The sequence below is a fragment of the Amblyomma mixtum genome, chromosome 1, assembly GCF_055824585.1.
Source record: "Amblyomma mixtum isolate Tamu chromosome 1, ASM5582458v1, whole genome shotgun sequence".
Classification (NCBI taxonomy): Eukaryota; Metazoa; Arthropoda; class Arachnida; order Ixodida; family Ixodidae; genus Amblyomma; species Amblyomma mixtum.
Genome location: NC_143012.1, coordinates 164,551,255 through 164,567,260, shown reverse-complemented (window position 1 = coordinate 164,567,260; position 16,006 = coordinate 164,551,255). Strand labels below are relative to the sequence as shown.

Here is a 16,006-nt window from a genome sequence, read left to right as displayed (position 1 = left end):
AAATAATCGTACTTATGACGAAGCCCAGCCACACAGCACACAGCCAGTACAGTTAGCAATCTACAGAGCTTTGACTAGCGCTTTCAGAAAAAGCGCGCCTGAACGTCGCGGGTAAACAATCTCAGCAGCAGGAAAGATAAGCGGCCAGACGAGTTAATGTTACAAAACGGCGTAATCTGAAAATGATCGTACTTATGACGAAGCCCAGCCACACAGCACACAGCCAGTACAGTTAGCAATCTACAGAGCTTTGACTAGCGCTTTCAGAAAAAGCGCGCCTGAACGTCGCGGGTAAACAATCTCAGCAGCAGGAAAGAGAAGCGGCCAGGCGAGTTAATGTTACAAAACGGCGTAATCTGAAAATGATCGTACTTATGACGAAGCCCAGCCACACAGCACACAGCCAGTACAGTTAGCAGTCTACAGAGCTTTGACTAGCGCTTTCAGAAAAAGCGCGCCTGAACGTCGCGGGTAAACAATCTCAGCAGCAGGAAAGAGAAGCGGCCAGGCGAGTTAATGTTACAAAACGGCGTAATCTGAAAATGATCGTACTTATGACGAAGCCCAGCCACACAGCACACAGCCAGTACAGTTAGCAATCTACAGAGCTTTGACTAGCGCTTTCAGAAAAAGCGCGCCTGAACGTCGCGGGTAAACAATCTCAGCGGCAGGAAAGAGAAGCGGCCAGGCGAGTTAATGTTACAAACCGGCGTAATCTGAAAATGATCGTACTTATGACGAAGCCCAGCCACACAGCACACAGCCAGTACAGTTAGCAATCTACAGAGCTTTGACTAGCGCTTTCAGAAAAAGCGCGCCTGAACGTCGCGGGTAAACAATCTCAGCAGCAGGAAAGAGAAGCGGCCAGGCGAGTTAATGTTACAAAACGGCGTAATCTGAAAATGATCGTACTTATGACGAAGCCCAGCCACACAGCACACAGCCAGTACAGTTAGCAATCTACAGAGCTTTGACTAGCGCTTTCAGAAAAAGCGCGCCTGAACGTCGCGGGTAAACAATCTCAGCAGCAGGAAAGAGAAGCGGCCAGGCGACTTAATGTTACAAAACGGCGTAATCTGAAAATGATCGTACTTATGACGAAGCCCAGCCAAACAGCACACAGCCAGTACAGTTAGCAATCTACAGAGCTTTGACTAGCGCTTTCAGAAAAAGCGCGCCTGAACGTCGCGGGTAAACAATCTCAGCAGCAGGAAAGAGAAGCGGCCAGGCGAGTTAATGTTACAAAACGGCGTAATCTGAAAATGATCGTACTTATGACGAAGCCCAGCCACACAGCACACAGCCAGTACAGTTAGCAATCTACAGAGCTTTGACTAGCGCTTTCAGAAAAAGCGCGCCTGAACGTCGCGGGTAAACAATCTCAGCAGCAGGAAAGAGAAGCGGCCAGGCGAGTTAATGTTACAAAACGGCGTAATCTGAAAATGATCGTACTTATGACGAAGCCCAGCCACACAGCACACAGCCAGTACAGTTAGCAATCTACAGAGCTTTGACTCGCGCTTTCAGAAAAAGCGCGCCTGAACGTCGCGGGTAAACAATCTCAGCAGCAGGAAAGAGAAGCGGCCAGGCGAGTTAATGTTATAAAATGGCGTAATCTGAAAATGATCGTACTTATGACGAAGCCCAGCCACACAGCACACAGCCAGTACAGTTAGCAATCTACAGAGCTTTTACTAGCGCTTTCAGAAAAAGCGCGCCTGAACGTCGCGGGTAAACAATCTCAGCAGCAGGAAAGAGAAGCGGCCAGGCGAGTTAATGTTACAAAACGGCGTAATCTGAAAATGATCGTACTTATGACGAAGCCCAGCCACACAGCACACAGCCAGTACAGTTAGCAATCTACAGAGCTTTGACTAGCGCTTTCAGAAAAAGCGCGCCTGAACGTCGCGGGTAAACAATCTCAGCAGCAGGAAAGAGAAGCGGCCAGGCGAGTTAATGTTAGAAAATGGCGTAATCTGAAAATGATCGTACTTATGACGAAGCCCAGCCATACAGCACACAGCCAGTACAGTTAGCAATCTACAGAGCTTTGACTAGCGCTTTCAGAAAAAGCGCGCCTGAACGTCGCGGGTAAACAATCTCAGCAGCAGGAAAGAGAAGCGGCCAGGCGAGTTAATGTTACAAAACGGCGTAATCTGAAAATGATCGTACTTATGACGAAGCCCAGCCACACAGCACACAGCCAGTACAGTTAGCAATCTACAGAGCTTTGACTAGCGCTTTCAGAAAAAGCGCGCCTGAACGTCGCGGGTAAACAATCTCAGCAGCAGGAAAGAGAAGCGGCCAGGCGAGTTAATGTTACAAAACGGAGTAATCTGAAAATGATCGTACTTATGACGAAGCCCAGCCACACAGCACACAGCCAGTACAGTTAGCAATCTACAGAGCTTTGACTAGCGCTTTCAGAAAAAGCGCGCCTGAACGTCGCGGGTAAACAATCTCAGCGGCAGGAAAGAGAAGCGGCCAGGCGAGTTAATGTTACAAAACGGCGTAATCTGAAAATGATCGTACTTATGACGAAGCCCAGCCACACAGCACACAGCCAGTACAGTTAGCAATCTACAGAGCTTTGACTAGCGCTTTCAGAAAAAGCGCGCCTGAACGTCGCGGGTAAACAATCTCAGCAGCAGGAAAGAGAAGCGGCCAGGCGAGTTAATGTTACAAAACGGCGTAATCTGAAAATGATCGTACTTATGACGAAGCCCAGCCACACAGCACACAGCCAGTACAGATAGCAATCTACAGAGCTTTGACTAGCGCTTTCAGAAAAAGCGCGCCTGAACGTCGCGGGTAAACAATCTCAGCAGCAGGAAAGAGAAGCGGCCAGGCGAGTTAATGTTACAAAACGGCGTAATCTGAAAATGATCGTACTTATGACGAAGCCCAGCCACACAGCACACAGCCAGTACAGTTAGCAATCTACAGAGCTTTGACTAGCGCTTTCAGAAAAAGCGCGCCTGAACGTCGCGGGTAAACAATCTCAGCAGCAGGAAAGAGAAGCGGCCAGGCGAGTTAATGTTACAAAACGGCGTAATCTGAAAATGATCGTACTTATGACGAAGCCCAGCCACACAGCACACAGCCAGTACAGTTAGCAATCTACAGAGCTTTGACTAGCGCTTTCAGAAAAAGCGCGCCTGAACGTCGCGGGTAAACAATCTCAGCAGCAGGAAAGAGAAGCGGCCAGGCGAGTTAATGTTATAAAATGGCGTAATCTGAAAATGATCGTACTTATGACGAAGCCCAGCCACACAGCACACAGCCAGTACAGTTAGCAATCTACAGAGCTTTGACTAGCGCTTTCAGAAAAAGCGCGCCTGAACGTCGCGGGTAAACAATCTCAGCAGCAGGAAAGAGAAGGGGCCAGGCGAGTTAATGTTATAAAATGGCGTAATCTGAAAATGATCGTACTTATGACGAAGCCCAGCCACACAGCACACAGCCAGTACAGTTAGCAATCTACAGAGCTTTGACTAGCGCTTTCAGAAAAAGCGCGCCTGAACGTCGCGGGTAAACAATCTCAGCAGCAGGAAAGAGAAGCGGCCAGGCGAGTTAATGTTATAAAATGGCGTAATATGAAAATGATCGTACTTATGACGAAGCCCAGCCACACAGCACACAGCCAGTACAGTTAGCAATCTACAGAGCTTTGACTAGCGCTTTCAGAAAAAGCGCGCCTGAACGTCGCGGGTAAACAATCTCAGCAGCAGGAAAGAGAAGCGGCCAGGCGAGTTAATGTTACAAAACGGCGTAATCTGAAAATGATCGTACTTATGACGAAGCCCAGCCACACAGCACACAGCCAGTACAGTTAGCAATCTACAGAGCTTTGACTAGCGCTTTCAGAAAAAGCGCGCCTGAACGTCGCGGGTAAACAATCTCAGCAGCAGGAAAGAGAAGCGGCCAGGCGAGTTAATGTTATAAAATGGCGTAATCTGAAAATGATCGTACTTATGACGAAGCCCAGCCACACAGCACACAGCCAGTACAGTTAGCAATCTACAGAGCTTTGACTAGCGCTTTCAGAAAAAGCGCGCCTGAACGTCGCGGGTAAACAATCTCAGCAGCAGGAAAGAGAAGCGGCCAGGCGAGTTAATGTTATAAAATGGCGTAATATGAAAATGATCGTACTTATGACGAAGCCCAGCCACACAGCACACAGCCAGTACAGTTAGCAATCTACAGAGCTTTGACTAGCGCTTTCAGAAAAAGCGCGCCTGAACGTCGCGGGTAAACAATCTCAGCAGCAGGAAAGAGAAGCGGCCAGGCGAGTTAATGTTATAAAATGGCGTAATATGAAAATGATCGTACTTATGACGAAGCCCAGCCACACAGCACACAGCCAGTACAGTTAGCAATCTACAGAGCTTTGACTAGCGCTTTCAGAAAAAGCGCGCGTGAACGTCGCGGGTAAACAATCTCAGCAGCAGGAAAGAGAAGCGGCCAGGTGAGTTAATGTTATAAAATGGCGTAATCTGAAAATGATCGTACTTATGACGAAGCCCAGCCACACAGCACACAGCCAGTACAGTTAGCAATCTACAGAGTTTTGACTAGCGCTTTCAGAAAAAGCGCGCCTGAACGTCGCGGGTAAACAATCTCAGCAGCAGGAAAGAGAAGCGGCCAGGCGAGTTAATGTTACAAAACGGCGTAATCTGAAAATGATCGTACTTATGACGAAGCCCAGCCACACAGCCCACAGCCAGTACAGTTAGCAATCTACAGAGCTTTGACTAGCGCTTTCAGAAAAAGCGCGCGTGAACGTCGCGGGTAAACAATCTCAGCAGCAGGAAAGAGAAGCGGCCAGGTGAGTTAATGTTATAAAATGGCGTAATCTGAAAATGATCGTACTTATGACGAAGCCCAGCCACACAGCACACAGCCAGTACAGTTAGCAATCTACAGAGTTTTGACTAGCGCTTTCAGAAAAAGCGCGCGTGAACGTCGCGGGTAAACAATCTCAGCAGCAGGAAAGAGAAGCGGCCAGGCGAGTTAATGTTATAAAATGGCGTAATCTGAAAATGATCGTACTTATGACGAAGCCCAGCCACACAGCACACAGCCAGTACAGTTAGCAATCTACAGAGCTTTGACTAGCGCTTTCAGAAAAAGCGCGCGTGAACGTCGCGGGTAAACAATCTCAGTAGCAGGAAAGAGAAGCGGCCAGGTGAGTTAATGTTATAAAATGGCGTAATCTGAAAATGATCGTACTTATGACGAAGCCCAGCCACACAGCACACAGCCAGTACAGTTAGCAATCTACAGAGCTTTGACTAGCGCTTTCAGAAAAAGCGCGCGTGAACGTCGCGGGTAAACAATCTCAGCAGCAGGAAAGAGAAGCGGCCAGGCGAGTTAATGTTATAAAATGGCGTAATCTGAAAATGATCGTACTTATGACGAAGCCCAGCCACACAGCACACAGCCAGTACAGTTAGCAATCTACAGAGCTTTGACTAGGGCTTTCAGAAAAAGCGCGCCTGAACGTCGCGGGTAAACAATCTCAGCAGCAGGAAAGAGAAGCGGCCAGGTGAGTTAATGTTATAAAATGGCGTAATCTGAAAATGATCGTACTTATCACGAAGCCCAGCCACACAGCACACAGCCAGTACAGTTAGCAATCTACAGAGCTTTGACTAGCGCTTTCAGAAAAAGCGCGCCTGAACGTCGCGGGTAAACAATCTCAGCAGCAGGAAAGAGAAGCGGTCAGCCGAGTTAATGTTACAAAACGGCGTAATCTGAAAATGATCGTACTTATGACGAAGCCCAGCCACACAGCCCACAGCCAGTACAGTTAGCAATCTACAGAGTTTTGACTAGCGCTTTCAGAAAAAGCGCGCCTGAACGTCGCGGGTAAACAATCTCAGCAGCAGGAAAGAGAAGCGGCCAGGCGAGTTAATGTTATAAAATGGCGTAATCTGAAAATGATCGTACTTATGACGAAGCCCAGCCACACAGCACACAGCCAGTACAGTTAGCAATCTACAGAGCTTTGACTAGCGCTTTCAGAAAAAGCGCGCCTGAACGTCGCGGGTAAACAATCTCAGCAGCAGGAAAGAGAAGCGGCCAGGCGAGTTAATGTTATAAAATGGCGTAATATGAAAATGATCGTACTTATGACGAAGCCCAGCCACACAGCACACAGCCAGTACAGTTAGCAATCTACAGAGCTTTGACTAGCGCTTTCAGAAAAAGCGCGCCTGAACGTCGCGGGTAAACAATCTCAGCAGCAGGAAAGAGAAGCGGCCAGGCGAGTTAATGTTACAAAACGGCGTAATCTGAAAATGATCGTACTTATGACGAAGCCCAGCCACACAGCACACAGCCAGTACAGTTAGCAATCTACAGAGCTTTGACTAGCGCTTTCAGAAAAAGCGCGCCTGAACGTCGCGGGTAAACAATCTCAGCAGCAGGAAAGAGAAGCGGCCAGGCGAGTTAATGTTATAAAATGGCGTAATCTGAAAATGATCGTACTTATGACGAAGCCCAGCCACACAGCACACAGCCAGTACAGTTAGCAATCTACAGAGCTTTTACTAGCGCTTTCAGAAAAAGCGCGCCTGAACGTCGCGGGTAAACAATCTCAGCAGCAGGAAAGAGAAGCGGCCAGGTGAGTTAATGTTATAAAATGGCGTAATCTGAAAATGATCGTACTTATGACGAAGCCCAGCCACACAGCACACAGCCAGTACAGTTAGCAATCTACAGAGCTTTGACTAGCGCTTTCAGAAAAAGCGCGCCTGAACGTCGCGGGTAAACAATCTCAGCAGCAGGAAAGAGAAGCGGCCAGGCGAGTTAATGTTATAAAATGGCGTAATCTGAAAATGATCGTACTTATGACGAAGCCCAGCCACACAGCCCACAGCCAGTACAGTTAGCAATCTACAGAGTTTTGACTAGCGCTTTCAGAAAAAGCGCGCCTGAACGTCGCGGGTAAACAATCTCAGCAGCAGGAAAGAGAAGCGGCCAGGCGAGTTAATGTTATAAAATGGCGTAATCTGAAAATGATCGTACTTATGACGAAGCCCAGCCACACAGCACACAGCCAGTACAGTTAGCAATCTACAGAGCTTTGACTAGCGCTTTCAGAAAAAGCGCGCCTGAAGGTCGCGGGTAAACAATCTCAGCAGCAGGAAAGAGAAGCGGCCAGGCGAGTTAATGTTATAAAATGGCGTAATCTGAAAATGATCGTACTTATGACAAAGCCCAGCCACACAGCACACAGCCAGTACAGTTAGCAATCTACAGAGCTTTGACTAGCGCTTTCAGAAAAAGCGCGCCTGAACGTCGCGGGTAAACAATCTCAGCAGCAGGAAAGAGAAGCGGCCAGGCGAGTTAATGTTATAAAATGACGTAATCTGAAAATGATCGTACTTATGACGAAGCCCAGCCACACAGCACACAGCCAGTACAGTTAGCAATCTACAGAGCTTTGACTAGCGCTTTCAGAAAAAGCGCGCGTGAACGTCGCGGGTAAACAATCTCAGCAGCAGGAAAGAGAAGCGGCCAGGCGAGTTAATGTTATAAAATGGCGTAATCTGAAAATGATCGTACTTATGACGAAGCCCAGCCACACAGCACACAGCCAGTACAGTTAGCAATCTACAGAGCTTTGACTAGCGCTTTCAGAAAAAGCGCGCCTGAACGTCGCGGGTAAACAATCTCAGCAGCAGGAAAGAGAAGCGGCCAGGCGAGTTAATGTTATAAAATGGCGTAATCTGAAAATGATCGTACTTATGACGAAGCCCAGCCACACAGCACACAGCCAGTACAGTTAGCAATCTACAGAGCTTTGACTAGCGCTTTCAGAAAAAGCGCGCCTGAACGTCGCGGGTAAACAATCTCAGCAGCAGGAAAGAGAAGCGGCCAGGCGAGTTAATGTTATAAAATGGCGTAATCTGAAAATGATCGTACTTATGACGAAGCCCAGCCACACAGCCCACAGCCAGTACAGTTAGCAATCTACAGAGCTTTGACTAGCGCTTTCAGAAAAAGCGCGCCTGAACGTCGCGGGTAAACAATCTCAGCAGCAGGAAAGAGAAGCGGCCAGGCGAGTTAATGTTAGAAAATGGCGTAATCTGAAAATGATCGTACTTATGATGAAGCCCAGCCACACAGCACACAGCCAGTAGAGTTAGCAATCTACAGAGCTTTGACTAGCGCTTTCAGAAAAAGCGCGCCTGAACGTCGCGGGTAAACAATCTCAGCAGCAGGAAAGAGAAGCGGCCAGGCGAGTTAATGTTACAAAACGGCGTAATCTGAAAATGATCGTACTTATGACGAAGCCCAGCCACACAGCACACAGGCAGTACAGTTAGCAATCTACAGAGCTTTGACTAGCGCTTTCAGAAAAAGCGCGCCTGAACGTCGCGGGTAAACAATCTCAGCAGCAGGAAAGAGAAGCGGCCAGGCGAGTTAATGTTACAAAACGGCGTAATCTGAAAATGATCGTACTTATGACGAAGCCCAGCCACACAGCACACAGCCAGTACAGTTAGCAATCTACAGAGCTTTGACTAGCGCTTTCAGAAAAAGCGCGCCTGAACGTCGCGGGTAAACAATCTCAGCAGCAGGAAAGAGAAGCGGCCAGGCGAGCTAATGTTACAAAACGGCGTAATCTGAAAATGATCGTACTTATGACGAAGCCCAGCCACACAGCACACAGCCAGTACAGTTAGCAATCTACAGAGCTTTGACTAGCGCTTTCAGAAAAAGCGCGCCTGAACGTCGCGGGTAAACAATCTCAGCAGCAGGAAAGAGAAGCGGCCAGGCGAGTTAATGTTATAAAATGGCGTAATCTGAAAATGATCGTACTTATGACGAAGCCCAGCCACACAGCCCACAGCCAGTACAGTTAGCAATCTACAGAGCTTTGACTAGCGCTTTCAGAAAAAGCGCGCCTGAACGTCGCGGGTAAACAATCTCAGCAGCAGGAAAGAGAAGCGGCCAGGCGAGTTAATGTTATAAAATGGCGTAATCTGAAAATGATCGTACTTATGACGAAGCCCAGCCACACAGCACACAGCCAGTACAGTTAGCAATCTACAGAGCTTTGACTAGCGCTTTCAGAAAAAGCGCGCCTGAACGTCGCGGGTAAACAATCTCAGCAGCAGGAAAGAGAAGCGGCCAGGCGAGTTAATGTTATAAAATGACGTAATCTGAAAATGATCGTACTTATGACGAAGCCCAGCCACACAGCACACAGCCAGTACAGTTAGCAATCTACAGAGCTTTGACTAGCGCTTTCAGAAAAAGCGCGCGTGAACGTCGCGGGTAAACAATCTCAGCAGCAGGAAAGAGAAGCGGCCAGGCGAGTTAATGTTATAAAATGGCGTAATCTGAAAATGATCGTACTTATGACGAAGCCCAGCCACACAGCACACAGCCAGTACAGTTAGCAATCTACAGAGCTTTGACTAGCGCTTTCAGAAAAAGCGCGCCTGAACGTCGCGGGTAAACAATCTCAGCAGCAGGAAAGAGAAGCGGCCAGGCGAGTTAATGTTATAAAATGGCGTAATCTGAAAATGATCGTACTTATGACGAAGCCCAGCCACACAGCACACAGCCAGTACAGTTAGCAATCTACAGAGCTTTGACTAGCGCTTTCAGAAAAAGCGCGCCTGAACGTCGCGGGTAAACAATCTCAGCAGCAGGAAAGAGAAGCGGCCAGGCGAGTTAATGTTATAAAATGGCGTAATCTGAAAATGATCGTACTTATGACGAAGCCCAGCCACACAGCCCACAGCCAGTACAGTTAGCAATCTACAGAGCTTTGACTAGCGCTTTCAGAAAAAGCGCGCCTGAACGTCGCGGGTAAACAATCTCAGCAGCAGGAAAGAGAAGCGGCCAGGCGAGTTAATGTTAGAAAATGGCGTAATCTGAAAATGATCGTACTTATGATGAAGCCCAGCCACACAGCACACAGCCAGTAGAGTTAGCAATCTACAGAGCTTTGACTAGCGCTTTCAGAAAAAGCGCGCCTGAACGTCGCGGGTAAACAATCTCAGCAGCAGGAAAGAGAAGCGGCCAGGCGAGTTAATGTTACAAAACGGCGTAATCTGAAAATGATCGTACTTATGACGAAGCCCAGCCACACAGCACACAGGCAGTACAGTTAGCAATCTACAGAGCTTTGACTAGCGCTTTCAGAAAAAGCGCGCCTGAACGTCGCGGGTAAACAATCTCAGCAGCAGGAAAGAGAAGCGGCCAGGCGAGTTAATGTTACAAAACGGCGTAATCTGAAAATGATCGTACTTATGACGAAGCCCAGCCACACAGCACACAGCCAGTACAGTTAGCAATCTACAGAGCTTTGACTAGCGCTTTCAGAAAAAGCGCGCCTGAACGTCGCGGGTAAACAATCTCAGCAGCAGGAAAGAGAAGCGGCCAGGCGAGCTAATGTTACAAAACGGCGTAATCTGAAAATGATCGTACTTATGACGAAGCCCAGCCACACAGCACACAGCCAGTACAGTTAGCAATCTACAGAGCTTTGACTAGCGCTTTCAGAAAAAGCGCGCCTGAACGTCGCGGGTAAACAATCTCAGCAGCAGGAAAGAGAAGCGGCCAGGCGAGTTAATGTTACAAAACGGCGTAATCTGAAAATGATCGTACTTATGACGAAGCCCAGCCACACAGCACACAGCCAGTACAGTTAGCAATCTACAGAGCTTTGACTAGCGCTTTCAGAAAAAGCGCGTCTGAACGTCGCGGGTAAACAATCTCAGCAGCAGGAAAGAGAAGCGGCCAGGCGAGTTAATGTTACAAAACGGCGTAATCTGAAAATGATCGTACTTATGACGAAGCCCAGCCACACAGCACACAGCCAGTACAGTTAGCAATCTACAGAGCTTTGACTAGCGCTTTCAGAAAAAGCGCGTCTGAACGTCGCGGGTAAACAATCTCAGCAGCAGGAAAGAGAAGCGGCCAGGCGAGTTAATGTTACAAAACGGCGTAATCTGAAAATGATCGTACTTATGACGAAGCCCAGCCACACAGCACACAGCCAGTACAGTTAGCAATCTACAGAGCTTTGACTAGCGCTTTCAGAAAAAGCGCGCCTGAACGTCGCGGGTAAACAATCTCAGCAGCAGGAAAGAGAAGCGGCCAGGCGAGTTAATGTTATAAAATGACGTAATCTGAAAATGATCGTACTTATGACGAAGCCCAGCCACACAGCACACAGCCAGTACAGTTAGCAATCTACAGAGCTTTGACTAGCGCTTTCAGAAAAAGCGCGCGTGAACGTCGCGGGTAAACAATCTCAGCAGCAGGAAAGAGAAGCGGCCAGGCGAGTTAATGTTATAAAATGGCGTAATCTGAAAATGATTGTACTTATGACGAAGCCCAGCCACACAGCACACAGCCAGTACAGTTAGCAATCTACAGAGCTTTGACTAGCGCTTTCAGAAAAAGCGCGCCTGAACGTCGCGGGTAAACAATCTCAGCAGCAGGAAAGAGAAGCGGCCAGGCGAGTTAATGTTATAAAATGACGTAATCTGAAAATGATCGTACTTATGACGAAGCCCAGCCACACAGCACACAGCCAGTACAGTTAGCAATCTACAGAGCTTTGACTAGCGCTTTCAGAAAAAGCGCGCGTGAACGTCGCGGGTAAACAATCTCAGCAGCAGGAAAGAGAAGCGGCCAGGCGAGTTAATGTTATAAAATGGCGTAATCTGAAAATGATCGTACTTATGACGAAGCCCAGCCACACAGCACACAGCCAGTACAGTTAGCAATCTACAGAGCTTTGACTAGCGCTTTCAGAAAAAGCGCGCCTGAACGTCGCGGGTAAACAATCTCAGCAGCAGGAAAGAGAAGCGGCCAGGCGAGTTAATGTTATAAAATGGCGTAATCTGAAAATGATCGTACTTATGACGAAGCCCAGCCACACAGCCCACAGCCAGTACAGTTAGCAATCTACAGAGCTTTGACTAGCGCTTTCAGAAAAAGCGCGCCTGAACGTCGCAGGTAAACAATCTCAGCAGCAGGAAAGAGAAGCGGCCAGGCGAGTTAATGTTAGAAAATGGCGTAATCTGAAAATGATCGTACTTATGATGAAGCCCAGCCACACAGCACACAGCCAGTAGAGTTAGCAATCTACAGAGCTTTGACTAGCGCTTTCAGAAAAAGCGCGCCTGAACGTCGCGGGTAAACAATCTCAGCAGCAGGAAAGAGAAGCGGCCAGGCGAGTTAATGTTACAAAACGGCGTAATCTGAAAATGATCGTACTTATGACGAAGCCCAGCCACACAGCACACAGGCAGTACAGTTAGCAATCTACAGAGCTTTGACTAGCGCTTTCAGAAAAAGCGCGCCTGAACGTCGCGGGTAAACAATCTCAGCAGCAGGAAAGAGAAGCGGCCAGGCGAGTTAATGTTACAAAACGGCGTAATCTGAAAATGATCGTACTTATGACGAAGCCCAGCCACACAGCACACAGCCAGTACAGTTAGCAATCTACAGAGCTTTGACTAGCGCTTTCAGAAAAAGCGCGCCTGAACGTCGCGGGTAAACAATCTCAGCAGCAGGAAAGAGAAGCGGCCAGGCGAGCTAATGTTACAAAACGGCGTAATCTGAAAATGATCGTACTTATGACGAAGCCCAGCCACACAGCACACAGCCAGTACAGTTAGCAATCTACAGAGCTTTGACTAGCGCTTTCAGAAAAAGCGCGCCTGAACGTCGCGGGTAAACAATCTCAGCAGCTGGAAAGAGAAGCGGCCAGGCGAGTTAATGTTACAAAACGGCGTAATCTGAAAATGATCGTACTTATGACGAAGCCCAGCCACACAGCACACAGCCAGTACAGTTAGCAATCTACAGAGCTTTGACTAGCGCTTTCAGAAAAAGCGCGTCTGAACGTCGCGGGTAAACAATCTCAGCAGCAGGAAAGAGAAGCGGCCAGGCGAGTTAATGTTACAAAACGGCGTAATCTGAAAATGATCGTACTTATGACGAAGCCCAGCCACACAGCACACAGCCAGTACAGTTAGCAATCTACAGAGCTTTGACTAGCGCTTTCAGAAAAAGCGCGTCTGAACGTCGCGGGTAAACAATCTCAGCAGCAGGAAAGAGAAGCGGCCAGGCGAGTTAATGTTACAAAACGGCGTAATCTGAAAATGATCGTACTTATGACGAAGCCCAGCCACACAGCACACAGCCAGTACAGTTAGCAATCTACAGAGCTTTGACTAGCGCTTTCAGAAAAAGCGCGCCTGAACGTCGCGGGTAAACAATCTCAGCAGCAGGAAAGAGAAGCGGCCAGGCGAGTTAATGTTACAAAACGGCGTAATCTGAAAATGATCGTACTTATGACGAAGCCCAGCCACACAGCACACAGCCAGTACAGTTAGCAATCTACAGAGCTTTGACTAGCGCTTTCAGAAAAAGCGCGCCTGAACGTCGCGGGTAAACAATCTCAGCAGCAGGAAAGAGAAGCGGCCAGGCGAGTTAATGTTACAAAACGGCGTAATCTGAAAATGATCGTACTTATGACGAAGCCCAGCCACACAGCCAGTACAGTTAGCAATCTACAGAGCTTTGACTAGCGCTTTCAGAAAAAGCGCGCCTGAACGTCGCGGGTAAACAATCTCAGCAGCAGGAAAGAGAAGCGGCCAGGCGAGTTAATGTTATAAAATGGCGTAATCTGAAAATGATCATACTTATGATGAAGCCCAGCCACACAGCACACAGCCAGTACAGTTAGCAATCTACAGAGCTTTGACTAGCGCTTTCAGAAAAAGCGCGCCTGAACGTCGCGGGTAAACAATCTCAGCAGCAGGAAAGAGAAGCGGCCAGGCGAGTTAATGTTATAAAATGGCGTAATCTGAAAATGATCGTACTTATGACGAAGCCCAGCCACACAGCACACAGCCAGTACAGTTAGCAATCTACAGAGCTTTGACTAGCGCTTTCAGAAAAAGCGCGCCTGAACGTCGCGGGTAAACAATCTCAGCAGCAGGAAAGAGAAGCGGCCAGGCGAGTTAATGTTATAAAATGGCGTAATCGGAAAATGCCCTTACCTTTGACGAAGTGAAGACCACAAACACGGACATACTTCGCATTCTTCAAGTCTTTTCTATTTATCCTTGCCAGCCAAACGCTCCAGCGCTGCTCAGACAACAGCCTTGTCCGTTCGCATTGGTTCTTAATAACCGCGGGCAAACTAAACAGTCCGATGCGTGGCTGTGCCGTGTCTTTAGTAGCAAAAGAATCACTTCTCGTTCTGCAGCCAAAAATGGCACAAATCGTCATTGTGAAACCGGACTAGACGATATGCGAAATTGCTTGGCGGTCTGGCAACACCGCGCCCACAACTTCCGGTTTCCATCTTGGCGCGGTCGAGCTCGTCGAGCTGGTGCATCGTTTGCTATGCGTACTTTCTTCTTGCGAATGGAATTTCAACAGGCAAGCTTCAGCTGCTGCGTTGTTTTCACAGCTGATCTTTGACTAAATGTAGGTGCTTTCAATAAGCGCCAGCTTACTCCTACCGCGTCCTCAGCTTCGCTTGAAGTCTGGCGCCGATGATCGCAATAATCGGCACTCGAAAGTGGGTTGGAAAGGCGAACCGTGACCGTGTGCTGTTGTCGCTTTCATGCTCGCATTAAAGCACCAGTTCAAGCATCACGCATTATCATGGCTATTTTATTCCCAGGTGAACGTGAATTCATCTGGTACGGTAGCGAGCGGTTATTTTGCGGTGAGTGCGCACGTGTGTTGACAAACTTGTGATAGTGCGAACTTTCGTTCGCGCCGACGCCAGGAGCTTCGTGCATTGCAGTATAATCACACAAGACCCTCGACCAGCTGCGTAATTCGATTCCTTTACTGTCATGTGCAATGCGCATCTGCGGTTTTCAACGTCACCGTTTCAGAGCCGGGCGTCGGTTGATTTTCGCCGCAATTCGTTGAAACCGCGTCTTGCTTAAGACGCAGTTGAAGCGAGTATTGCGATGTTGTCAGTCGATATTACCAGGAGGAAAGTGGGCATATATAATTCAAAATGTAAGCAAAGACTCGTTTTTTTTTCAGATAAGCACTGAGCTACCGTGGCGTCTTGATTAGAGAAAGAGCGTACAGCTGTAGGTGCCTGCACGGACTCGATACGCTGGTCAAGCTGTGTGTGCAGGGGCGAAATTAGCATGTTTGGTTGCTTCCGAAACTTAATTAGCTTACTCCCAAACTTGGACAAATGGCTTTGTTGCGAAGCAAGCTGTTGAAGCTTGCCACAACGATAATAAAATCTGATGGCCTGAAGCGTTTTCAGAACACCGTTGCATGAACTTTCTAGCTTAGAAATGCGTCCCTCCTTCATAATAAAGTAGCTATATTATTCGCTTCTTTTTTTTTAGATTTTCGTCGCCGCAGATATGGAAGGTATAGGAATCCTCAAGAAATAAAGCATTCGCACCTCAGGTTTTATACGTAGGGTGTATTGCTTCACAAAGACTCCTTAACGCGCATAACATCCCAAGCAACCACAGATATCCGTCGGACGTACGAGCTAGATCCGAACGTCCTTTGCCGAGATCGGACGTCCATCGGATGTACGAACACAATCCGATTTCGGATATCCGTATTCGTACATCCGCCGGACGTACGGACAGTGTCCACTTTTGTATATCAGCATGAGGGACGAGGTGGACGTCCGAAGGATGTAAGGTCGAATATTTTCCCAGGCCATGAGTATGGACGTTTTTTATTTCACAGAAAATTCGAGTCTTTCATGTATGTACACTGTTTTATTTGCATCAGTTGGAGGGTTTGACGCGAAGACGTTTGTAAACTGGTACGATTCCACTCCTACCTGCAGTGCAAGAGCCGCCAACGAGCTAAATTTATCTAAGAGGAGAAGCAGGTGTTGCAGAATTTTGCAAGAACTCAATGACTAGTTTTATATTTATAAAACTTCTCCGAATTAGAGGAGTTGTGCGACATGTCCACTGTTTTGCTAGCTAAACTTGCCATTGAAACCATTCGTAAG

General features: G+C 47.9%; 1 protein-coding gene across 1 annotated transcript in view; it reads right to left on the bottom strand.

Moving 5' to 3' along the window:
- The window catches only part of LOC149369659 (uncharacterized), a 177,270-nt gene extending 162,993 nt beyond the window's left edge, over positions 1-14,277 (bottom strand). The window contains exon 1 of the mRNA XM_089559181.1: positions 14,046-14,277. Within this exon, the coding sequence (XP_089415307.1) occupies positions 14,046-14,277 (232 nt within the window). The remainder of the gene's footprint in view (positions 1-14,045) is intronic.
- Between the last annotated feature and the right edge of the window lie 1,729 nt (positions 14,278-16,006).